At 37.9% G+C, this 26,049-nt stretch overlaps 1 protein-coding gene across 11 annotated transcripts in view; it reads right to left on the reverse strand.

The window, feature by feature from the left end:
- GRIP1 (glutamate receptor interacting protein 1) overlaps positions 1 to 26,049 on the reverse strand; it is a 720,325-nt gene that overhangs the window by 67,641 nt on the left and 626,635 nt on the right. For all 11 annotated transcript variants that reach the window (XM_031651086.1, XM_031651082.1, XM_031651081.1 and 8 more), the window contains 2 exons: positions 16,608 to 16,688; positions 5,560 to 5,629 (listed from right to left, as the gene is read on the reverse strand). In XM_031651086.1, the coding sequence (XP_031506946.1) occupies positions 5,560 to 5,629; positions 16,608 to 16,688 (151 nt within the window). The remainder of the gene's footprint in view (positions 1 to 5,559; positions 5,630 to 16,607; positions 16,689 to 26,049) is intronic.

Consider the following 26,049-nt stretch of genomic DNA (forward strand, 5'->3'; position numbering starts at 1 on the left):
AAAGAAACTATCATCAGAGTGAACAGACAACCTACAGAATGGGAGGAAATTTTCCCAATCTATCCATCTGACAAAGGGCTAATATCCAGAGTCTATAAAGAACTTCACTTCTCAAAAGAAGATATTCATGCAGTCAGCAAACATATGAGAAAAAGCTCATCATCACTGATCATTAGAGAAATACAAATTGAAATCACAATGAGATATCATCTGATGCCAGTCAGAATGGCAATTATGAAGAAGTAAAGAAACAACAGATGTCGGTGAGACTGCAGAGAAAAAGGAATGCTTTTACACAGTTGGTGGGAATGTAAATTAGTTCAACTATTGTGAAAGACAGTGTGGCAATTCCTCAAAGATCTAGAAGCAGAGATACCATTTGACCCAGCAATCCCATTACTGGGTATATATCCAAAGGAATGTAAATTATTCTATTATAAAGATACATGCATGTGTATGTCCACTGCAGCACTATTCACAATAGCAAATACATGGAATCAACCCAAATGCCCATTAATGATAGAGTGGATAAAGAAAATGTGATATATATACACTATGGAATACTATGCAGCCATAAAAAGGAATGAGATCATGTCCTTTGCAGGTACATGGATAGAGCTGGAAGTCTTTATCCTCAGCAAACTAACACAGAAACAGAAAACCAAACACTGCTTGTTGCCACTTATAAGTGGGAGCTGAACAACGAGAACACATGGACACACTGGAAGCAACAACACACAGTGGGGCCTCTCATGGGTGAGATGATGGGAGGGAGACCATCGGGAAGAATAGTTAATGGGTACTGAGCTTAATACCTAGAAGATAGGTTGATCTGTGCAGCAAACTATGGCACATGTTTACCTATGTAACAAACCTGCACATCCTGCACATGTACCCTGGAACTTAAAATAAAATTTGAAGAAAACAAAAAACCATGAGGAATTTTTTAAACTATACAAACACATGGAAATGAAACAACATGCTTCTGAGTGACCTGTGGGCCAATGAAGAAATTAATAAGAAAGTTAAAAAATGTATTGAAACAAATGATAATGAAACACAACATACTAAAGCCAATGGGATACAGCAAAAGCAGCACTAAGCAGGAAATGTTTAACTATAAGTGCCTACATCAAAAAAGAACAAAGACATCAAATAAATAAACTAACAATGCATCTTAAAGAATCAGAAAAACAAGAGCAAACTGCACCCAAAATTAGTGGTAGAAAATAAATAACAAAGATCAGAGCAAAAATAAATGAATTTGAAAAGAAGAAAACAATGCCAAGATCAATGAAACAAAATGTTTTTAAAAAGGTGAACAAAATGGACAAAGCTTTAGCCAGACTAATAACAAAAATAAAAAAAGGAGAAAACCCAACTAAATAAAGTCAGAGATGAAAAAGGAGACATTAGAACTGATATCACAGAAATTCAAAGAATCATTAGTGGCTACTATGAGCAACTATATGCCAATAAATTAGAAAAGCTAGAGGAAATGAATAAATTTCTAGACTCATACAATGTACCAAGATTGAACTATGATGCAATTCAAAACCTGAACAGACCAGTAATAAGTAACAAGATTGAAGTCATAATAAAAAGCTTCCAAGTAAGGAAAACCTGGGACCCAATGGCTTCACTGCCTAATTCTATCAAACATTTAAAGAACTAACATCAATCCTGCTCAAACTATTCTGAAAAACAGAAGAGGAGGAAATCCTTCCAAACTCATTCTATGAGGCCAGTATTACCATGATAACAAAATCAGACAAAGATACACACACACACACACACACACACACAAAAGAAAGAAAAACAAAATGAAAACTATGGGCCAAAAACCTCTAATGAACATTAATGCAAAAATCCTTAACAAAATACTAGCAAAGTGAAGTCACAAATACATTAAAAAGATGATTCACAACCAAGCTGGATCACAACCCAGAGATTCAAAGATGGTGCAAGCTATGCAAATCAATCAGTGAGACACATCATGTCAATAGAATAAAGGACAGAAATCACATGATCATTTCTATTGATGCTGAAAAAGCATTTGAAAAAAATTTAACATCCCTCAGGATAAAAATCCTCGAAAAACTGGGGTATAGAAGAAATATACCTCAACATAATAAAAGCCATATACAACACAGCTGCTGCTAGTATCATACTGAATGAGGAAAAACTGAAAGCCATTCCATTCCTCTAAGATCTGGTACACATCAAGGATGCTCACTGTCACCACTGTTATTCAACATGGTACTGGAAGTCCTAGCTAGAGCAATCCCACAAGGGAAAGAAAAAAGCATATCAACACTGGAAAGGAAGAAGTCAAATTATCCTTGTTTGCAGATGACATGATCTTACATTTGGAAAAACCTGAAGACTCCACGAAAAAAAACTATTAGAGCTGATTAAAAAAATTCAGTAAAGTTGCAGGCTTCAAAATCAATAATACAAAAATCAGTAGCATTTCTATATGCCAACAGTGAACAACCTGAAAGAGAAATTAAAGACACAATCCCATTTACAAGAGCCACAAATAAAATCAAATACGTAGAAATTAACTTAATGAAAGAAGTGAAAGAGCTCTACAATGAAAACTGTAAAACGCTGATGAAAGAAATTGAAGAGGATGCAAAGGAATAGAAAAAAAAAAAATACATGTTTATAAACCAGAAGACTCAATATTGTTAAAATGTCCATACTACCCAGAGCAATCTACATATTCAATGCTCTCTGTATCAAAATACCAATGACAGTCTTCACAGAAATAGATAAAAGTATCCTAAAATTTATACTGAGCCACAAAAGACCTAGAATACCCAATGCCATCCTGAGCAAAAAGAACAAAATTGGAAGAATCCCATTATCTGACTTCAAATTATACTACAGACATATAGTAACCCAAACACCATGGTACTGGCATAAAAATATACACATAGACCAATGGAACAGAACAGAGAACCCAGAAACAAATCCACATACCTACAGTGAACTCATTTTTGACAAAGGTGCCTAGAACATACACTGGGGAAAAGACAATCTCTTCAATAAATGGTGCTGGGAAAACGGAATATCAACATGCAGAAGAATAAAACTAGACAGCTATTTCTTGTCATATACAAAAGTCAAATCAAAGTGGATTAACAACTTAAATCTAAGACTTCCAACTATGACACTACCACAAGAAAACATTGGGGAAACTCTCCAGGACATTGGTCTGGGCAAATATGTCTTAATACCTCACAAGCATGGGCAACCTAAGCAAAATGGACAAATGGGATCACAACAAGTGAAAAAGCTTTTTCATAGCAAAGAAAAAAAATCAACAAAGTGAAGAGACAGCTCACATAACAGGATAAAATATTTGCAAACTATCCATCTGACAAGGGATTAATCACCAGAATATACATGGAGCTCAAACAAGTCTATAGGAAAAAAAATCTAGTAATCCTTTTAAAAAATGACCAAAATATTTGAATAGTCATTTCTAAAAAGAAGACATACACATGGCTAACAGGCATATGAAAAGATGCTCAACATCAGTGGTCATCAGAGAAATGCAAATCAAAACTACAATGAGATATCATCTGACCCCAGTTAAAGTGGTTTTTATCCAAAAGACAGGCAATAACAAATGCTAGAGAGAATGTGGAGGAAAGGGAACCCTGTATACTCTGTTGATGGGAATGTAAATTAGTACAACCACCATAAAAATAGCTGGAGGTTCCTCAAAAAACTAAAAGGAGAGCTACCATATGATCCGGCAATCCCACTGCTGGGTATATACCCAAAAGAAAGGAAATCAGAATATTGAAGAGATATCTGAACTCCTATGTTTGCTGCAGCACTGTTCACAACAGCCAAGATTTGGAAGCAACATAAGTGTCCATTGAGAGATAAATGGATAAAAGAAATGTGATACATATATACAACAGAGTTCCATTCAGGCATAAAAAAGAACAAGATCCTGTCACTTGCAACGCATTAGATGGAACTGGTGGTCATTATGTTCAGTGGAATAAACTAGGCACAGAAATACAAACATCACATGTTCTCACTTATTTATGGTATTTAAAAATCAAAATAATTGAACTCATGGAGATAGAGAGTAGAAGGATTGTTACCAGAAGCTAGGAAGGGTAGTCGGGGGGTCAGGGTGGGGAAAGTAGGGATGGTTAATGGGTACAAAAAAAAATAGAATGAATAAGACCTAGTATTTGATGGCACAACAGGGTGACTATGGTCAGTAGTAATTTAACTGCACACTTAAAAATAACTAAAAGAGTATAATTGGATTGCTTGTAACACAAAGGATAAAAGCTTGAGGGGATGGGTACCCTATTCTCCATGATGTAATTACTATGCATTGCATGCCTTATCAAAATATCTCTTGTATCCCATAAATATATATACCAACTATATACCCACAAAAATTAAAAATTAAAAAAAAAAGGTAATAACTGACAAGCTGCTGGGATGGCTCCCTCAGCCCTGGATTGCCCGCCTATCTCCCAACTGTTTTAAGAGAGAAACTTCTGTCTTGTTTGATCCACTGTCTTTAGATGTCTCTTTGTCATAGCAGTGGAGCCTGTACATACATTTCTAAACTCATACAATGTCCTTCCTACTTTTCTAATGTTAAAGTATTTCTTGGGCTGGATGTGGTGGCTCACACTTGTAATCCCAGCACTTTGGGAGGCTGAGGTGGGTGGATCACCTGAGGTCAGGAGTTTGAGACCAGCCTGGCCAACATGGCGAAACCCCGTCTCTAGTAAAAAAAATACAAAAATTAGCCAGGCATGGTGGTGCACACCTGTAATCCCAGCTACTTGGGAGGCTGAGGCAGGAGAATCACATGAACCCAGGAGGCAGAGGTTTCAGTAAGCCGAGATCATACTGCTGCACTCCAGCATGGGTGACAGAGGAGACACTCTGTCTCAAAAATAAAATAAAGTATTTATTTAATAAAATAATTGTGATAATAGGTTGAAATTTTTTTAAGTCCTGAATTGGAAAACAAAAAGAAAGTTAATGGTCTTATATCAGTATCCTCAATCATTTAAAAATATTTTTATTTATGAAATTAAAAATTTGAGACGTCCTGATTTTGATGGTATATGGGCCAAATAGGTGACATGAACATTTTAACGCTCAAGAATCTTGCTTGCCCAGTGGGGATATTCTGGTAACAGCAAAACTCTTGCACAAGTTATCACCTCTGTTTGGGTACCTCTAATAAGTGCGGCTACTTTCAGGTTTTTGTTTTTGGTCAGAAAATGAACGGAAGATGATCAGTGAAGAAGAGCCTATGCTAGACTCATGAGAGACCCTAAGAAACGTTTTCAGCTGTGTATAAATAAATTGATAACCAGGAGAAGATCTATGGAGCCACTGCAACTAGGGATGTCAAATATGATCAATTAACAGTGGCTGCTTGGAAGTTTTTGAAAATACAGTGACCCATTAGAAAGATTTGCTTTGGGTGTGGAAGGTATCATGTATACTTAAATTAAGAGAGGGCTTAAAATGAATCAGAAAACCTATTTTCCTTACCTGTGTGCCACACTTCCTTTCTTGATATCCGAAATGACGAGGGGGTCTCCTGGTTTTCTACTAGATGGTGCTGTAATAATGGAGATAGAATAATCACATCTTCATATCCATTATTCACCCTTTACTGTACATTTCCCCTGTTTTATAATAACTTAATGCAAGTAACGTTTGTATACAAAACAAAGATAGTCAGCAAATGAATTAGCAAGTATGCACATTATATCTATACAAATGTTTAGGTTGAAATATTTACAAACAAACACTAAAGCAATGCCACTTTAAATTTGTAATTAGAGAAAGCAATTGGATAAGTACCCATTAGATTTAAATCTATTTTAATAAGCAATTCCCAAGAGAGGACCTGAAGGGTGGGTACCTCAGTTGGAGAGTATTATAATCAATTGGGGGCTCCCCTTAGTTACCCCTTCTTCTATTCTTTTCCAGTGAGGAGACACCACTGTTGATGGGAATATGCCATATTACTCCAGTGTAGAGTGGGAAAGTGGATAAGAATCACTGATTTAAAGTTCCTTTTTTTTTTTTTGGCTAGGCACAGTGGCTCATGCCTGTAATCCTAGCACTTTGAGAGGTTGAGGCGCGAGGATCACCTGGGGTCAGAAGTTCGACATCAGCCTGACCAACATGGTGAAACCCCATCTCTACTAAAAACAGAAAAATTAGAAAGGCATGGTGGTGTATGCCTATAGTCCCAGCTACATGGGAGGCTGAGGCAGGAGAATTGCTTTTACCCAGGAGGCAGAAGTTGCAGTGAGCCGAGATCACACTACTCACTCTAGCCTGGGCAACAGAGCAAGACTCTGTCTCAATAAATAAATAAATAAATAAATAAATAAAGTTCTTTTTTTTTCTCCACAAGGACATCTTTTGCTAGATGGACTCTAAATCTTTAAATTCTGCTCACAAATTCATACTTAGAAAGCTCCTGGAATGTGACTCTCTCTTTTTTTTTTTTAGTAAATATTTTGTTACTAGTTAACTAAATTTTTATATATGCTGATATTCTAAACATGTACATGTAACTTTTATTACATTTATAGATAAAACTATTATACTGCACAGTGATCAGTTTTGGGCTTTACTAATTTTCTTAGGAATATTTCCATTTATGGGAATAAAAAAAATTAGAAATGAGCCTACTTAGAATTAACCCTAGAAACTAATTATAGTCCATATAAATACAAAAAATCATCTTGACTTAGAGGTTTACATTTAATGCAGGAATCTGATCCTTAAAATTAGCCATACCAACATTTGTGAAAAACAATTTGCCTCTGAAAGGAGACATTTTGCCAACCTGAAGGCTGGAGAGGTTTCCTTCTAGAGATCATTAACAGGCCCCTAAAGTAAGATTTTATTATAAACAGTCTGATCACCCCATAATAATCATAGAGCCATATCATATCCCATAATCCCATCTGAATCCCAGGAAAATGTTTATGCACAAGAACAGATGGCTTAATACCTTAACACAACATTTCAAGAAAAAGAAAACACATATACCGATACCTTACCCACTGTCTAAATTAGTCCAGAGTAAATGCTAATGGGGCTTCATTCAATCATTATTCTTAGCTGTTAGCAAAGAATGCAAAACATTCTCTTCACTTTAATTAAGTCATAATTTAAAACTACATTCAATGATTTGATAGAATGCCTCTAGAGGCATATAAGCATCTAGGATTTCTAGTTACATCATATTTCAAAACTGCAAATTGTTCTGGTCATAGGGCACAGAAATAAAAACTTTGTTAGTACCAGCAAGTATAGCTTTTCTAGCATCTGCCAATGAATTGACACAATATTTTGCCAAGCTGTAGTAACCATCACATAGCACTCAATGTTTCCTTTGGCTTTTTAAAAAATCCATGTTCCACTGCAATGGTCTGTAAAACCAAACAATAGTAGGGGCAACAAAATACATCAGACCTATCTGTCATCCTTGAAAGAGAGGAATATAGCACTATGAGCTCTTGGTCAAACCTACACGGCTTTGCAGAGGAGTCTGAAACTTCTCATGGTCTACAGACATGTATGGTGGCCATTTTCACATTTACTAGATTTTTCTCTTTCTCCTTTAATGGAGTCAATAGGGTGGATGCCCATTGGGATAATGAGGTTGAACCCAGAAGTATGTCATCCAGATCTGTATGAGATCCTGCCCATCACCACCATGCATGTTAAATGTGGCTATGCATGGTCTGGGGGACCAGTCATGGTTTGTGTATCCTAGCCCCATGTTTTAACTTTTTACTACCTAAGAAGGAGTCACAAACCAAGCATGCTTTTCTTGGCTAGTAGTGCTTTAAAAATATTTGGTTGCCAACACTTACAAATTAGTAGATTTTATATAGATACATGGCTTCTTTAAAAAAAAATAGATGGGCAATATGGTGTCATGATTAAGAGACAGGACTTGGTAGCCAGAATGGTCGAATCTAAAATCCTGGCTCTACCACTTATTAGCTATATGTGCTTGAGCACACAGTCCTTAGGTGCCTTAGTTTCCTCATCTGCAAAATGGTGTTGATGAATAACAGTGCTTACCGTAGTTTCTGTTGGGACGATTATGTGAGGTATTATATGTAAAGAGACTGGACGAGTGCACACATAATGAATTACATAAATGTTTATTGTTGCTATTATTGTTTAACAACAGTGGACTAAGTTTTCCACTACCTCCTTTAGACCGAGCCTTAGATTTCCCATTTGCCTCTATCCTCATTGGGCTGATCTCACTCCCTGAGTTGCCTCACCCATGAAGGCTTCTGAGTTTGTGATCCTTTGAATGAGAATATACTAGCATTCACTCAGTTCCTGGAATTTGATTGGAGTTCTCCACAGAACCATTCATTTATTTAGTACATATTTATTGAACACCAACTACGAGACAGGCACCTCTGCTCTGGGCACTGGTTATGAAACCCCAGAGAAGTTGAATAAAAAGGAGAGGCAGAGCTGGTTAAATCTCCTGAGCTTATTGGGCATGAAATAGTTTTCTCTCTTCTGTGAAGTGATTCCAAGTGGGAAATCCATACAAATGCATCATATGGGGATGGGGAAGGACATTGAATACTTCCAAGAGTGTGATTAAGAAGAAAAGGGCAACAAAAGCTTATTAAGTTCTGAAACAGAAAAAACAATCACATCTCTTTGAAATTTCAAACTCCTTGAAATTTCAACTTAACTGGTCAAACACACAACTAAAAATCTGACAAAAAAGAGCAATGATGCTAAATCCTTTGTTATACAATATATATTAGTACTGCCTCTTTCTCATTCCTATTTTATGAAATGATTTTAATTCAAATTTGTCACTTGTATTTCCAATGCAGGTGTTTCTGTTGTTACTAGATTTGCGTTGAGTCATTTACAAGCTTATTCAGAAATCATCATTGTCATCTGTGTCTACAGCTCTTCTGCAATCCAGCAAGACAATGTCATTGGAAATTTTATCCCAGATCACAAGAATTCATTTTAGTAACATTGCAATATTGAGATTTTTCATTCTGCCTAAGATATACATTCTTGATACTCACAAGGAAACAACTTACTATATTACTTTTTAAAATTTATTTTCTTTGTACCAAAAATATACACACATACAATTTAAAGAGTCAAGAATTCTGAAAGAGCCATTCTCAATTTCTTGCTTCTCCAGGTGCAACCGCTTTCAATTCTTTTGGCTGTTTCCGTATTGCTATATAACATATGACTATTACTACCAAATTATTTTTTGGTGTTAGTCATTTCTATTTACTTTCTATTATGAAAGATGAAGAGTTAGTTTCTCCAACCTCTAGACCACTAACATACTCATATACCCTTCTTGTCCTTCCATTTTCCCAATACCATTTTGTCATAATTTTCGGTATTTATTAATCAACATTTGATATTTATTTTAGCATGACTATGTCAACAGCATCCAGAGATAAGTCATATAGCATTCCATGATTTATTTCCTTTTCTGCAGAATATGTATTTCCTTTAATTATTTGTTGTCTTGATGTTTTTATTTGCTTTGTTTTCTCGTGTTTATTATTAATTCAACTCCTTATATTTCCCAGGATATATAAATCTTCTCTCAATGTGTTAAATCTTATTAGGAATTCTATCAGAGTTTGCTAACCTGTCCAGACTGGTTGCTTTCTAGGTTTGCCACACAGATCTTGGGGACTTCCTTCCCACAAACCCTGGGAACCCAGAGATTCTCTTCTCTCTTGCATCCTTAGAGCCCTTGTATCCTAAACCCAACTCTCCCTGTTTCTGGCTTTACTTTCTCTCACTCTTGGTGCACATTCTCCAGTAGCTTCCCGAGGAAGACTGCAAGGGAGAAGAGTTTATTGAGACCTTGTATAGCTTAAAATGTCATTTTCTACCTTCATATTTGATTGACTACTTCGCTGAGTAAAGAATTCTAGGCTGGCAATCCTTCCTTTAGAAATTTGAAGGCACTTTTCCATTGCTTTCTAGCTTCCAGAGTAGTGGTTAAAAAGCCTGAGGCTATTCTGATTATTTGATTATTGTTTGCATTATTCTAACACATTGTGTGACACCCCACCATGCCCTGCTGCCCCAGCACTGCAACCCTCTAAGATTACTGCTTTGTCCAGTGTTCTCAGATCTTTTGATGGCAAGCTTTTCTGTGGCTATTTCCATCCATAGGTATGGACCTATCATTCTGAAAATAAATCCATAATTTCTAAGACATTTATACAATTATTTCTTTGATGTGTTTCTTTCCTCTGTCTTTCTGTAACACCTATTACTTGGATGTTGTGTCATTCAGACTCAACCTGTATAATTTTCTCGTCTATTCCAGATTCTTCATTTATTTGTTGCTTGTTCTAATTTCTGGACATTTTCCTTAACTTTATTTTCCAATATTTGTATTTTTTCAAGGTCTCTTTTTCCCCCTCTGAATGTCATTTTGTAAAAGCATCCACTTCCTGCTCACCTCATGAATGCAATATATTTGTTGCTAATGATGTCAATGATAGGTTTCTCTTTGTTTGGTTTGCTTTCTTCTTCCCGCATTAGCTATTACTCTGATTTCCCTCTTTGTTTCTGGTGACAGCCTCACATATTAGATGCTTCCTTAAGTGTCCATTTTTCTCTTAGCTGTCTGTTTATATTAAAGAGTGTGGCCCTAAACAGCTGTTCAAAAGCTTGGTGTACCCAAGTGGGGCTTGTGGACTATGGTCTTAACTGTAAGTTCAGGCTGGGCTTTTTCTTTGGGTCAGATGGTCCTGATTTTTCTTCCCACTTGAAAGCTATTAAGCCTGGCTACCTGGTTTCTTTAAGCTTCCTGAGGGAAGAAGGCTCTCAGTCTAAACATGCAGTATGTAAACCTTCACCTAATTTCCATTTTTAAAGCAGTACTGCTGCATTCAGCTGTGTGCTCTCAGGCCAAAGAACTCTCTATTGCATGCTTTCCAGAGAATAAAACTCTAGGCTTCTGCCAGGGTAGGGGAAGGGTACTTGGGAGCTGGGGAAGGCATCTAAAGACTAAGGTCATTCTTAGCAGTCTTTCAACCAATCCTCTGCCTTAGGATTTTCCATCAAATGTACTTCCTGAAGTTTCTGGTCCCTAAGCCTCTTTGGAGTATAGGATAGAAATCAGGCGCATTATCAGCTTCCCCTCTGCTTCTTTAGTTAAATTCACCTTTCTTTATCTTCTTTGCCAAATTTGATTGCTGTTGTCTAGTTTCCTTTTCTTTTTGTCCTTATGGGGTTTTGCCTTTTGAAAAATCTTATATTGTCATTTAAAGTGGAGTGTAGGTTGGGAGAAGAAGTAAAGGCTTGTGTTTAAGCTACTGTCTTTTTGAAACAGAACAGGGACCCCTTTTAGGGTCCTGCTGGGCACCCCCCTCCCAAACATAGAAATAAAAAAAAATAGTCCTTTCAAGGGAAATTCCAGGCACCTAGGTAGGCTTGAAAAGTAAATGAACAACCCTATAAGCGAGAAGATACAATACTGAGAACTTAAACAATAGCTTCCCAAACAAGTCAGAATCACACAGCATTTTGGTTCCCCATAGAAACTAAAAGATAATATCTTAACATATGTTCTTAAGTTGGTTTTCAGAAACCTGGACCCACACCAGATGGAAAATGTTGACCACCATTACATAGACCTCAGAGATCTCATGGAGATAAGGGAGAAGTGAGAATTGAACTCTACCGTTTTTTGTTCTAAATTTCTTCCTGAGGGGCCTGGAGAGAGTCACGCCTAAAGGCCACACCTTAACCTTCTTTTTATGCTGACCCTAAGGTTTTACACAAAGCCCTGCTTCTTTAACCAACTGCAAAACAAAACAAAACAAAACAAAACAAAACTCTATGAATCCACCTATGACCTGTAACCCCCACTTTAAGATACCCGCCTTTTGGGGCCAAACCAATGTAAAGTCTCCATGTATTGATTTATAACTTTGCCTATAACCTCCACCTTCTACCTTTAAAAACCATCTAGGCCATCAGGGAGTTCAAGTCTTAAGGATTAGCTGCCTAATTCTCCTTGCTTGGTGCCTTGCAACAAATGCTTCACTTTCTCTTGCTGAAAATCCTAGTGTCAGTGTTTGGCATTTTCTATATGCTGGGCAAGTGAACCCAAGTTTGGTTTGGTGACATTTTGACCTCAGAAATTTAAAAACCACTCATCATCACACACACACACATATATACATACACACACATATACAAACTCTTAATCATTCAGCTGTACTTTAATTGCAACCGTATACATCATATATGGTAAGTAAAACAAGTTATTTGATTTGAAATGGAGCAGTGAGTAGAGGTTTTTTACTGCAAAGTTGGCAAAATAACAGGAACCAATCTCTTCTAAATACACTTTAAGACTTAGGGGAAAAATGACAGATTTGCTGTGCTTGTCATCACAAAGGCTGCTTTATGATTTTATAAGAAAATAAAGCAAGGCTTCGTTCCTACAAACATTTCAGTCAGAACTAAAAAGGAAAGCCAATGAATTCACTGTACTCGCAAAATACTGCCTTTTGCTTTTCTGATATAGGATATAGGGAGTTTCATCAATCAGATGGTGATAGGGATGAGTGGTGTGGTGAAAATAAAGCCAGTGCTAAGTCAGAGACAATGGGTTTGGATCCCTGCTTCACTTTTTATTAGCCCCTGGTCTTTGGGCAGGTTACCCAGCTGAGTTGTTTCCTCTTTGTAAAATGGAGATAGATGTCACAGAGCTACTTTGAGGATTAAGTAAGAAAACACATACAATTGCAGAGTGCCATGCCTGGTACAAAGTAGACACAAACCCCTGTAATAAAACCTCAAGGGAAAACACCCATGTAAAAAGGACTTTACTGATAATGGGACGTGACAGAGACAATCAGGACTCGCTGACTTGAAAGAGAGGTGGGCTGTGCAGGTTTCTGACTGGCTAAGGTGTTGAGGCATCAGGATGTGACTTCCAGTCCTGAACTGCATCCTTCTGCTAGGCTGTTCCACTTTATTTTCTACAATAAATCACTCTATATTATAGCAATAATATCAATAAAGGAAATGCCTAGTGCTAATATGCTGCAAATGTGTCATCGGAACTTAAGAAAATTAGTCTGAAACTGCTCACTCACTGTGTCTAAAATCAGACAGACTCATTTCTCAGTCAATTAGGTATGAATTGTGAGCCGTAAAGGCTCTGCTGGTATGCTTCCAGAGATGAGGGGCTGTTTCTTAATACTCAGAGCTTGCACGAGGTGAAGACGACAGAAAGGGGACTTGGTATGGAGATAGCGAGAAGAATCAAGTCTTTGCAGCACCTTGGTTTCACTAACAGTACCTGTGTGTATCTGAGAAGAGGCTTCCCAGATTTCCTCCTTATATTGGCACTAGATTTTGTGGGCTGGAGCTGTGTTTAAAATATTTTAACAGGCGTGGTGGCTCACACCTGTAATCCCAACACTTTAAGAGGCCGAGGCAGGAAAATTGCTTGAGTTTAGAAGTTCAAGACCAGCCTGGGCAACATAGTGAGACTTCATCTTTACAAAAATTTAAAAGTGAGCCAGGCATGGTGGCTAATGCCTGTAGTCCCAGATACTTGGGAGGTTAAAGTGGGAGGATCGCTTGAGCCTAGGAGGTTGAGGCTGCAGTGAGCCATAATAGTGCCGCTGCACTCCAGCCTGGGAGACAGAGTGAGATCCTGTCTCAAAAAATAAAACATAAATAAATAATAAAATATTTCAAAAGGCTCTGTGTGTAAAGTAAATAATGATGAAGATCATCATCACTAATATTTGCTAGGGTTCGCAATGTGTTTAAGGCATTTTACATGTAGTAATTCATTTAATCTTGTCAACAATGCTATAAAGAAGGTAATATGTACACCATTTTCTAGATAAAGAAACTTGGCACAGAGAGGTTGAGGGAATGAGGGCATGAGACAGTCTAGGCTCTGAGTCTTTGCTCTTAATCATTTTCCAAGTCAATCTTTCTTCCGTCCATGCATCAGCCTATGAAACATTTATATTCATTCATCATCTCCCTTGGAGGCTCATTTCTTGGAGTACATAGTGCTTAGTAAAACATTTGCAGGTAAAGCCCCTTATTTATTCACTCAGCAAACAGAAGTATTATATAAGCACCTTGTATGTCAGGAACTGTGCTAGGCCTCAGGATTTTACTAACTCATAACAATGAAAATGGATTCTGAGATTTATTTTTCTTTTTTTAAAGAGCAAAGTCTGCTTTCTCATCTGGCAAAATATGAGTATTTTCCATGAGACACAAAAGTCAGCATGGTGGTGATGATTACTTGTGTAAATGGAGCTGAAGCTCTAGAATAACTGACAGGCATGTTTGACAAGCTCATGTATCATTTCTCTGTTCGGGAACAGCATAACACTTTCAGCTTCCATGAATGCATTTGCTTGTGGCTAGCTAAAATTCAAGCCATCTTTATGGAGGTTTTTACATTGTTGCCATTATTGCTACTAAAACCCATTTTAGAAGTAAAACACTCATGCAAAACAAAACACCATCATAAAGCATAATATTAAATGATTCTTCATGTGAATAAAACAAATATTTTGTAGTTTGTGTATAAGACTACATCTCAAACAAATTAGCATACAAATGTCTACTTTTTAATAAGAAATATACCATAGGCTATTTTTAGATGGATACTTTCTGACTAAATTATATTTTTTATTTATATCAATTTGTAATTAAGAATATATCTATTCTATAAAACAAATTTAAAGACAATATTCCTACTTAAAATTTGAGAGTAAAATAACTGTGTGGCAGTGGCGAAAGAAGCTTCTGAGGAATAGATGACTTCACAATACCAACCAGCAGGAAGCATCTAGAAGGACAGGGTTTATATTCTTAAAACTTAGCATAGGGCTTAGAGCATGGTGGACACTCAGAATGCATTTGTTGAGGGAACGCAGAAGAATGAAAGAATGGAAGCGGGGGCAGGGTTTCTGTGTACAGAGGTAGGTTATACACTGCACAACTCCAAGATGCACCATTCCCACAGCTAGTTCTGTCAGAATAAATGAATGGATTGGAATAAACGAAATAAAAGACTAACCTTAAAGTTTCATAAGGGTTTGCATGCAGAAGCCATCTTGAGCCCTAAATATGTTTGGAACAGTAAATTCTGATATGCTTTCTTAATTTCAGTAGCTCTATTTGTTGACACTATAGTGACATAGCATTTTTGCTGCATAGTGAACAAACTGAGAGGCTAAGTGACCCAATTAAGGGAAAAAACAACTTTAGGAGCACTTAGGATAGTGCTGGAGTCTCTAAAATTCCATTCCATCTTTCTACTTTTCTCCCACTAGGTCACATTAGGGTTTGGGGGGATCTAGGCTTTCTCCCATACATGTGGCTTCTTGCTGTTAATATGTATTCTGAATTGCAGTACCATTCTTTTTACTGTTGCAGTAGATATGTGTGGATTATTGGTTATAAATAAAATTTCATTTTTCAGTATTAAATTTATATCGTCCATGTTGAATCAGACAGCACCATTTCATACTGCCCAATTGAGAACTTTTATTCATTTTTGGCCTGAACCACTGACAGAAATGCTATCTGACAGAGTGCAGTGAGGCACTTTTATGTGGCTCATCAGTCTTTCTTGAAGAAACCAGCTCTTGGTCACAGTCATTACCTCTATGTCTCCTTTGGTCTTTAAGCATTTAACATTTGCTTCATTTTCTTGGTACATTTATGGATGCATTTAGTCTATGGATATTAAAAGCCCCCCAAAACCCTCAATTTCCACTCTATAAAAGTCCATTGGAGCTAACATTTTCAAAGTTGTTTTTACCAAGGCAGTTATAAAACTAAAGCCCGAGGAAAGGAGGGAATTGAGTACATTTATATGCTCCACTTTTCTTTCTGATTCAGTTTTCCAGACACTGTGCACCATGGACAAATTCAAAGATTTACTTAAAGTAAGAGACATTGTTTTAGTCTTGTGAAAAGGATTATAGATGCATAGTGGACAGATGGGAAGATAGCCTTAAAAGTAAATAAATGTAATTTTTGTTAAATAGATTATTATAAAAACTCAATTCACAATATACTATGTGAATTAATATATAATATACTAATAATATGTATTATATAATACACTAATAATCCACAATATAAAATATAATCTATATGCATCTATCTCTCATCTAACTATTTATATAGTTGTGTGAGATACACGTTTTGCACTGACTCATCACTTGCCAGGCACTGTACTAGGCATATAAATATGTAATTTTATTCAATAATTAAAACAATCCTATATTTTCTAGCTATCCTTATTTTCATTTTGCAGATGAAGAAACACAAGATTGGAGAGAGTTTGAGTAACCTGACCTATTCATACAGCCAGTAAGTGCTGGAGGTGTAACCGACTCCACATTTTTGTACCATGACATAAAAACTTGGCAAAGACATATAAAACATTTGCCACACCTGCAAACCATTTGACAACACAGTTTTCTAATGTCTTTAAAAATTATTTAGAAGAAATAACTTCTACTTACAACTTATGGTTATTCCAAGTTCCACATTGTGCTTCTTAGGGAGCTTTACATGAAATGTTCCACTACTTGGGATCACAGACTCTAATATCAAAATGAAAAAAAATGTGTTAATAGAACACTGAGGACTGGAGCACCTATCAATAAAAATGCATTAGGAATACTTGCATCATAATCAACTGTAGCTAAAACTATACGAACTGAAGTAAGATGAATGCCTTTAAAATCCTGGTAAATTAAGCTCCTGGTGATTAATACACTTCTTATTCATAGGCAACTGTGCATAATTCACAGCAACAGTTGAGTTCAGTATTTCTCAAGTGTGATGCACGCACCATCTACATCAAATTTACCTGGAATGGGAGTTACACATAATGATTCCTGAATACTTCCAATCTACGAATCAGAATCTCTAAAGATGAGGCCCAGAGATCTCTAGGTGATTCTCAGGTGTAGTAAAGGGTTAAGAACCTTAGGTCCTATTATATTCTTTCCACCCCCAACCATATTTTCCAAGAGTGTGCTATTCAGTAATTCCTCCCCCAACCCCGTTCCACCCCTATTTATTGTTTGAAGATATCTAGGAAAATAGATTTCAGGAGAGATGTCAGTTTGGTGTGATGGTTGTTGATTGGGTATTAAGAGTGAGTGGAGAGGTGCCTTAATTTGAAACGTAAAAAGTGAAAGTACAATTAAAGAGGTAGAATCAGGAGTGACATTCAAAAGATTTTACAACCAGAACAGTACTGGTTATCAATCAAAAAGATAAAAATAACCAATCAGACTAGACGCTGACCACAGAGTTGGAACACAGGGACCCAGGAGATTCCAACTATATTAAACGATCCTTCAGTTCTGTATAATGGGGAGCTTTTAGAGATTCCAGAGAGGATCACAGGGCACTGGAAGAGAGTGAAAGTGGGCTCAGATACTGACCAGTTGGTACAGAAGTAAGCTAATATCAAAGCAACAGAGAGAGAACCAGTGTGCACTGGCTGAATCTCAACTCAGGACAGAGCTAAGCTGATTTTATCCAGACCTAATTAATGTCTGAGAAAGGAAGAAACTGCTACAGGTTCTTAAATATACTCTTCTTAAAATTCCTTTAACAGTCAGAAAGACCTTTAATTAATGATAAGCTTAAAATGGAAATATCCATTGAAGAGATAGCATCTACTCATGCTCAGTTGCTAATGACTATAATCCTTTCTGATGGTTTTGGAAAGAAGTGGGGAGAGGCTTCAGGAACAGTGGAAACTTCAGCATAAGGAGAGGACTGTGGGACGGGTGAGCTATCCACTCGGCCCGCTTGATCAGCTTGACTCAAGACAGCTGCCCATCTGGCACACAAGCAATTAACCACAGCAGAACTATTAGGCCCTCAGGCCCTTAGCTCAATTTACTAATCACATATTTAACACATTTGAGTCAGTGCAAAGTGGGGTGATGGTTAGTATTGGATTCATGGAAACAGAGAGGATTCTCTTCTTTGTTCGGCCTTGAATTGCTCTTCTTGACCTCTCATCCTTCCCTAGGAGAAATTCAGGTATTAAACGTCTCATAAGAGCAGAATCTGATTTTTCAACTCAGAAGGTTCGCTATACAGTGTTAAACTGGAGCACACAACAGAAATTTGATTTCCCTGGGCCCGCTTGGCTTTTAGAAAGCCACCTATAAAAAAGGATCCCCAAACTGGCCCTCTCAGCATCAGTGGTGCTATGGGGTCTTCCTTCTCTGGCCTCCCTCCTTCGCTCTGGTTTTTATTTACTTCAGAGGGGAGCGAAGGAATCAACTGCCTTTCCCACTTCCTCCCTCGACCAAGTGAGTGTCACGGACTGAGTTAACATCTTCGACTTCGGGGTTGTCTTCAGCTAACACTCTCTTGGGCCAGGAAATGGATCCACATATATTTATTTGTTTATTCGTTCACTAAGAATTTGTACCCTTTCAATTTCTCAACAGGACTTGAGATAGAGAAAATTATTTCCCACAGGAGATTTGAAAAAGACTGGCTAATCTGAAAAAGAGAATGAAATAGTTAAAAAACACTTAGGTGTGCTTTACTTCCTGACTTCAGGAGCTGCAAATATCATAAAAGTTTTCTTACAGAATATTTTTTCAACCCATGCCTTTCCTGAGTCCTCCCCATACCATGCTTTAACAACAAAAGGCTAATTGCCACCTTCCTTCTACTCTCAAAGTGACAGTTTAAGAATTTGGAATTAGCATGCAGACTGGGGGCAGAATGGGTCTTTGGAAGTGACCAGGTTTTGCCCATATGCACCAGCAGCCAGTCAGCAGAGAGAAGGAAGAAAGAAGCAAGTGTATATGAGGAGAGAGCCTGTGCCTGGCCTTGACAGCCATTGAAGTCAGGTTCCAGCCCTTCCTGGCTGTGAAACACAGATTGCGCTTCCAGTGAATGCCTCTTCTTTGATTAAACTAGGTGGAGTGCATGTTTCTTGCTGGCAAATGAAAGATCCCTGATGAACACATTGATTCGGTAGAGGAAATGAGATGAGGGCATGCAGAAAGCCTCCACACAAGTGTTTACGGGCATAGCAGAAATAAATGATTTGATTACTTGGATAAAGCACACAAATGGCCCATAAGTAAATGCGCATGAAGCATCACTATTTGTAGAACTCATTTCACAAACGTGTGATCATTTAATATTTTCCTTCTTCTCTTTCCTTGTTTTTTTTTTTAGGAGACAGGGTCTCACTCTGACACCCAGGCCGGCGTACTGTGGCACAATCACAGTTCACTGCAGCCTTGACCTCTGCAGGCTCAGGTGATCCTCCTGCCTCAGCCTCCCAAGTAGCTAGGACTACAAGTGCCCACCACCATGCCCAGATAATTTTTGTATTTTTTGTAGAGACGGGGTTTCCGCCATGTTGCCGAGGCTGGTCTCAAACTCCTGGGCTCAAGTGATCTGTCCACCTCAGCCTCCTAAAAGGCTGTGATTACAGGCGGAGCCACTGCACCTGTCCTACCCATTTAATATTTTCTGTTTTAAGAAACAGTTCTCTGTGAAAGGCGAGGGGAGCATACACATATTTGTACATGTATGTCTGTATATCTGTATATGTATACAGCATCTTGCCCACGATGCTAAGCTTGTATAAGTGAGATCTTTGAAACACAAGAGCCAGAAAATGCTGTTCTAGAATAGTTACTACAGCAACATTTTGCTTTTATAAATTTTTAATCCAGGGAACCTTGACCAAGATTAACATTGTTAATGACACTGCAGGAGATATTATCACTTCCTGGAAAACAGTAATGAATCACTTCTGACTACATGAGATTTGAAATATTCATAATGATGAGCAAATATCAACTAATAAATCCCTTTGATCAAGCTGCAGCTTCATTTTAATCTTTAAATGCCAACATGATTTATTTCATATTTGTTATTTTTTCTTTATATAATTATTTGGCTGCTAAAGCAAAGGCATATTTAATTTGGGGTTTCTTAAAGAAACACTAGTAAAGAGGGAAAGATCCAATGTTTGGAAAAACAGCAGGTTTAGAGGAAGTACATAGAATCTAAGAACAAATGATGTTTATTTTGTTAGACTCGCATGTAATTATTTTGTACTTCCCTGATTTTGCTTTATCTTTGTTAATACTATAATTAAAAACACATTTGGGTAAACAAAGGTCTCCTTCTTTCCAAGTGGTCTGCTCTTCTGCCTGAAGCATTCATTGTTGGCACAGTAAGATAACAACCACATCATTATTTATCAATGCAGACACCCTTTGTGAGGAACGTGAATGTTTAACTCCCACCAATGCAGAGAAAGGCACTGGGGGCTCCATAATAATGGCAAACATTCTTTGATAGGCTTCTCACTGAGACTTTTTTCCAGAACAAAGATATATATATTTTTTCCAACTAAATAACTTCAGACTTAAAGTAGAAACTTCAGGTATTATTCATGACATTAGTTGGCGATTGGTGTTTAAAAGACAGTAACAAAAAAGGCAAAATGTAAATTGTGCATATATTATGATTACAGCTTTATAAAATTATATGTATGGTAAGTATTTTGATAAGAAATATAAAAAATTGAAACATATTTATTAGCATGATGGGGTTATAAGCACCTTTAACTTAAAACCATGTCATCAAAGTTACTATGCTGTTTGTGCAGTACAGTACCTATATTTAAAGAGACAGATTTGGGGCCAGGCGCAGTGGCTCACATCTGTAACTCTAGCACTTTGGGAGGCTGAGGTAGGTGGATTGCCTGAACTCAGGAGTTTGAGACCAGCCTGGCCAACATGGTGAAACCCTGTCTCTACCAAAAATACAAAAATACTTAGCCAGGCTTGGTGGCACATGCCTAAAATCCCAGTTACTTGGGGCACTGAGGCACAAGAATCGCTTGAACCCAGGAGACGGAGGTTGCAGTGAACTAAGATAGCACCACTGCACTTCAGCCTGGGTAAGAGAGCAAGACTCTGTCTCAAAAAAAAAAAAAAAAAAAAAGGGAGAAAAGGAGAGAGATTTAGGCAAAAATGAGTCAAGCTTTTTTAACCACTCCATGTCACTTAAAATATTTATAACATAGAGATAATTTGTCTCTGAGGTCCAAAGGTTTGGGAATTAATATCTGGTTGTAAAATATTTCTGAGGCAGAATTTTGGAAATGGATGGCTTATATCCAGACAACTGGGAGTGGATTCAGAAGTACTGAGCAGTCTTGAAACAACTCACATGAAGATTCCCCACCAATGTCCCAAGTTCTTGACTGGCTAGAAAGGATTCTTCCGAATCCAATAGTTTCCAGTAGATACTAGTAGGTTGGTAATGACTAACTAGAGTGTTTTATTGAGGACCATGATGCTGTATCTGGGCTCAGCGGGAGAATACTAGTGTCAACTAGTGATGTCTGTAATGAGGAAGGAACAACAAGATGGGAACATAGCTTTTCTTACCATATTCTATATTATTTCTATCTATTTGAAGTGGGTTACTTTCCGGAACAATTAAGGGCAGTGGGAGATGAACTTACATTTCCTTTTCCTGTCCCTTATCAAGTAAGCTGGGTACTGAACAAACTGGGTTTAATAGACAGAGTTCCTAATTTTTTAGGAGCTTAAATTTAAGACATTAAAGTATTCAATCAACAAATATTAAAATACACACACATATATATTCATAAGTAAATACTTAGATGCTGCTTATGAAGAAGAGTAAATTGTGCTGGTAATTTCACAACTGGAACGTAGTGAGTGCCACTGAATGTACTACAGTGCACACAATATTCAACAAACCACCTCTCTGCAACAAAGAATGTCAGTGGGGCAGAGGTTTAGAACTCCTGCTCTAATTGCTTCATCCTGGTAACATCTCTTAGAAGAGTCAGTGCAATGTGATATGGGGAAGAGAGACTACAAGTCAACAGACCTAGGTCTACCATTCACTCCGCTGTATGACCTTGGGTTTCCCCAACTGAGACTCAGTTTCCCCATTTATAATGAATAAAGGTATTGGATTATAAGAGGCATTTCACTACTAATGTTCTGTTATTGTAGTTAACAATAATTAACAATTAATGTTGTATTATTGTAGTTATTGTACATTCTGGGGTTGCTGGACAGCCTTCTTTGAAAACCATATCGTTACCACCATCTGACCCATCCTTAAAAAGTCCTACCTGATTCTTGCTTGGTCACAGCTGACTAGAAGGGTAGGATACCAAACCTAAGCTGAGCCAATTAGATTCTTTCTCCTGGGAATGAGAAATTAGAACTCGCTCGGCACTTTAGCCAAGATGGGACAATTACATACAATAAAAAGTCAGAGAAAACTTGTCTACAGGGACAAATGGAGGAGATATGCAGAAACAAGCAGCACTGAGAGACCAGGAACCCCAGAGAAACAGTGGGGATGATCTCAGCTCCTGATGCAATCTGAAGTTCCTGATCTCAGTTCCTCAGGAGAGCCAACTGCTCTCCATCCATTCATTCACTATTTTTTTTTTTTTTTTTTGAGACGGAGTCTTTCTCTGTTGCCCAGGCTGGAGTACAGTGGCATGATCTTGGCTCACTGTAACCTCTGCCTCCCAGGTTCAAGCGATTCTCCTGCCTCAGCCTCCCCAGTAGCTAGGATCACAGGCGCACACCACCACGCCAGGCTAATTTTTATATTTTTAGTAGAGACAGGGTTTCACTATGTTGGGCAGGCTGGTTAGGAACTCCTGACCTCAAGTAATTCACCCACCTCAGCCTCCCAAAGTGCTGGGATTACAGGCGTGAGCTACCACATCTGGCCTCATTTACCAAGTATTGACTAAATGAGAGCTTCTTGTATTCCAAGCAATACATTGGGTGCTAGGTGTACATTCATAAACAAAACCCACAAAGTCCCTGATTTCATAGGTTTTTCCACTGGAGGAGAGTGAAAATAAACAAACAAATATACAATATAACGTCAGAGTGTGAGAAGGGCTAAGCAGAACCATAAATCTGGGCAAAAGAATAGAGAGTGATAGATGGTCAGGAAGGCTTCTCTGAGCAAGTGACATTTGAGCAAAGACCTGAATGAAGTGAGTCAAACCACCCAAACATGACAGAAAGCAGCTACTGCAAAGCTCCTTCTGTGGTATTGTGCTTGGCATGTGCAATGCAGCTACTTCATATTCCCCTCGTAATTCTAAGTCCTGCCATCCTTCCGTGAGATTTCACTGCATGACTGGTCCTTCCATTACACTGTTCCCAGTTCTCAGATCTCTCCTGGTTGAGGATCTTTACCTCCACTCTGCTTTTGCAAATCACCACCATAAGTCTTGCTTGACTGTCTCTGAAATCCTAAACTGTAATACAGCACTTGGGCCTCAATCTCCTAGACATCAGCTCTCTCATTCCTTTCTCTCACTATCACGTTTTCTTCCTGAAGATCGCTAGTTCCTTAAGTCTTCCCTTTTCTCTCAGTCTATCGGGCTGATCTATTACTGATTCCCATCTCTCCCACTTAGATTCTTTCAAACACAGTAGTGTAGTGTAGTGCTGCCAGTGTGGCCTTTGAAGCCAGACTGCCTGGGTTAAAATTCCAGCCTACCATCAACTATGTGTGTCTCAATTTTCTGAGGATGTAATCATAGTAATCTCTTTCATTGCTGTTATAAGAATTAAGCAATTTGATGTACACACCACGTTTAGAAAGTTACAGGCCACAGAACAAGCATTTGATAAATATTACCATAATAATTATGATGTTACTATCATAATTATTCATCTGCTCTCCCAGAAACATATTAAACCTCCCTGACTAGTTCTTCTGTTGAACCTTCTCTTGAAACCTCAATCTCTGGCTCAATCTAATCATTCATTTTCTCTGCTCTTATTACTTGGCAGCTGAGGTCTCCTGAAAATAAACAACAACAACAACAACAACAACAACAACAACAACAACATACTCCACTGTGTAGGTTGATGCTGCTATAAACTTTAAGCTTCCAGACTCTGCCTGAATATCCTTTTACAGGCTTCTGGTTGGTTTCTTCATGCATTCCTCCCATTTGCTATTCTAAATCTTCATTCTTTTCAACCCTCCAAGCTGCTGATCTTTTCACCCTTGCTTGACAGTTCTTACATGAACCATCTAAAAGCCAGCTAAAAATGTACTTACATTCTCACATCCTTTTCTTTTCTTTTTAAAAATTATTTTAATTTTTGTGGGTACATATTAGGCATATATATGTATGGGTTACATGGGATACTTTGATATAAGCATGCAATGCACAATAACCGCATCAGGGCAAATGGGGTATCCATCCCCTCTAGTATCCATAGTTTGAGTTTCAAACAATCCAATTATACTCTTCTGGCTATTTTTAAATGTATGATTAAATTATTTTTTTACTGCAGTCACCATGTGGTGCTAGCAAACACCAGGTCTTATTCATTCTTTCCAAATTCTTTTTGGACCCGTTAACCATCCCCACTCCCCACTATCATCACTACTCTTCCCAGCCTCTGGTAACCATCCTTCTACTCTCTACCTCCGGGAGTTCAATTGTTTTAATTTTTAGCTCCCACAGTTAAGTGAAAACAGGTAATGTCTGTCTTTCTGTGTCTCCCAACCTTTTCTACAAACTCATAAGAAGAGGTCTTCTACCTTCTGTCCCGGACTGCTCTTTCTCATTCCTTTGTGGATCTGATTCCATTATTATCTCTTCTCTCCCTCATTCATGTCAGTCCCCAAACATGCTCAATCTCTCCAATCTTAACAAAACAAAGCCGCAATACAAAATAACACCCCTCTGAACTTTGAGTCTCCCACTATCTGTTGTCTCTTCTTTCTCTACAGCTAAATTTCTTGACCTCACCAAATGTCCCCTGTGGCAAAATTGACCCCAGTTGAGAACTACCGAATAAAGGTTATAATACAACATAAAATAGAGCAACAAGTGTATAAGTAAATGCAGAAGTTCTCAAAAGAGGAGCCCAGAGTGGTCTCCAGTCTCTTTCATCCATTCAGTGCATTTTTTCAGCCAAACTCTCTTCCAAAATCCAGTTCCTAAAGCAGACAGCAAGCAGAGCATCTCTGTACTTATCACTCTCCACTCATTCCTTAGCTCACTGCAATGTGACTTCTGCCCCTACTTCTCAGATCTTTTTATACTATGGCAATGTCTTCCTTCTTAATGGCCAAATCCAAAGGACATTTCCTACCTTATGTTACTTGAATTCTCCGTAGTACCTTTAAGCTGTCAATAGTGACTTTTGCTTTGAAATTCTTTCTTTGGCTTCCAAAATGCCACCTTCTTTTAGTTCTCCTTCCATTTCTCAAGGTGCACCTTCATCACCTTTACTCACATTTTTTTTCCCTTTAAATCTCAGTATTCCTCAGGTAGAGTCCCCTCCTCAGTCCCTTTCTTACTGCCACTCTTTCCTTAGTGGTCTCCTTTTTTCCGATGACTTTAACAATCACTGCCATGTTGGTTACTCCTCAGTCTTACTATCCAGCCCAGACCCCGAATCCTAGGCTCCAAAAGGTAATGCCTGCGTTACTCTCTCCTGGGCCCTTCTTTCTGCATTCCAGTGGCAACACAAATTTGGCAAGTCTATTCTTACCATTCAGCAGCTCTTTCTCTCCTATTTAGCTTTGAACTCTTTGAGGATATGGATCCTTTCTATTTTCTCTTTCAATGATCTGAAAACAGCACAGTGCTTAGCACCTAGTAACGGGTGCTCAATAACTGTCATTTGAATTAAGGAACAGACATGCTTGTCTTTTTTCTCTAGTATTGGCAGTGGATTTGCCAACTCATCTCTAAAATAGAATTATTTTTCCTATCTCCAAATTTCCTCTCTTCCAGTCTTCTCAGCTAAAGACATCACTGTCTACCCGACTGCTCACCCTCACACCTCAAGAGCCATCTATGTTCTTCCTTCTCCCTCACCTTCCATATCTAACCCATAAGCAAGTGCT

Source organism: Papio anubis, chromosome 9 (genome assembly GCF_008728515.1).
Source record: "Papio anubis isolate 15944 chromosome 9, Panubis1.0, whole genome shotgun sequence".
Lineage (NCBI taxonomy): Eukaryota > Metazoa > Chordata > Mammalia > Primates > Cercopithecidae > Papio > Papio anubis.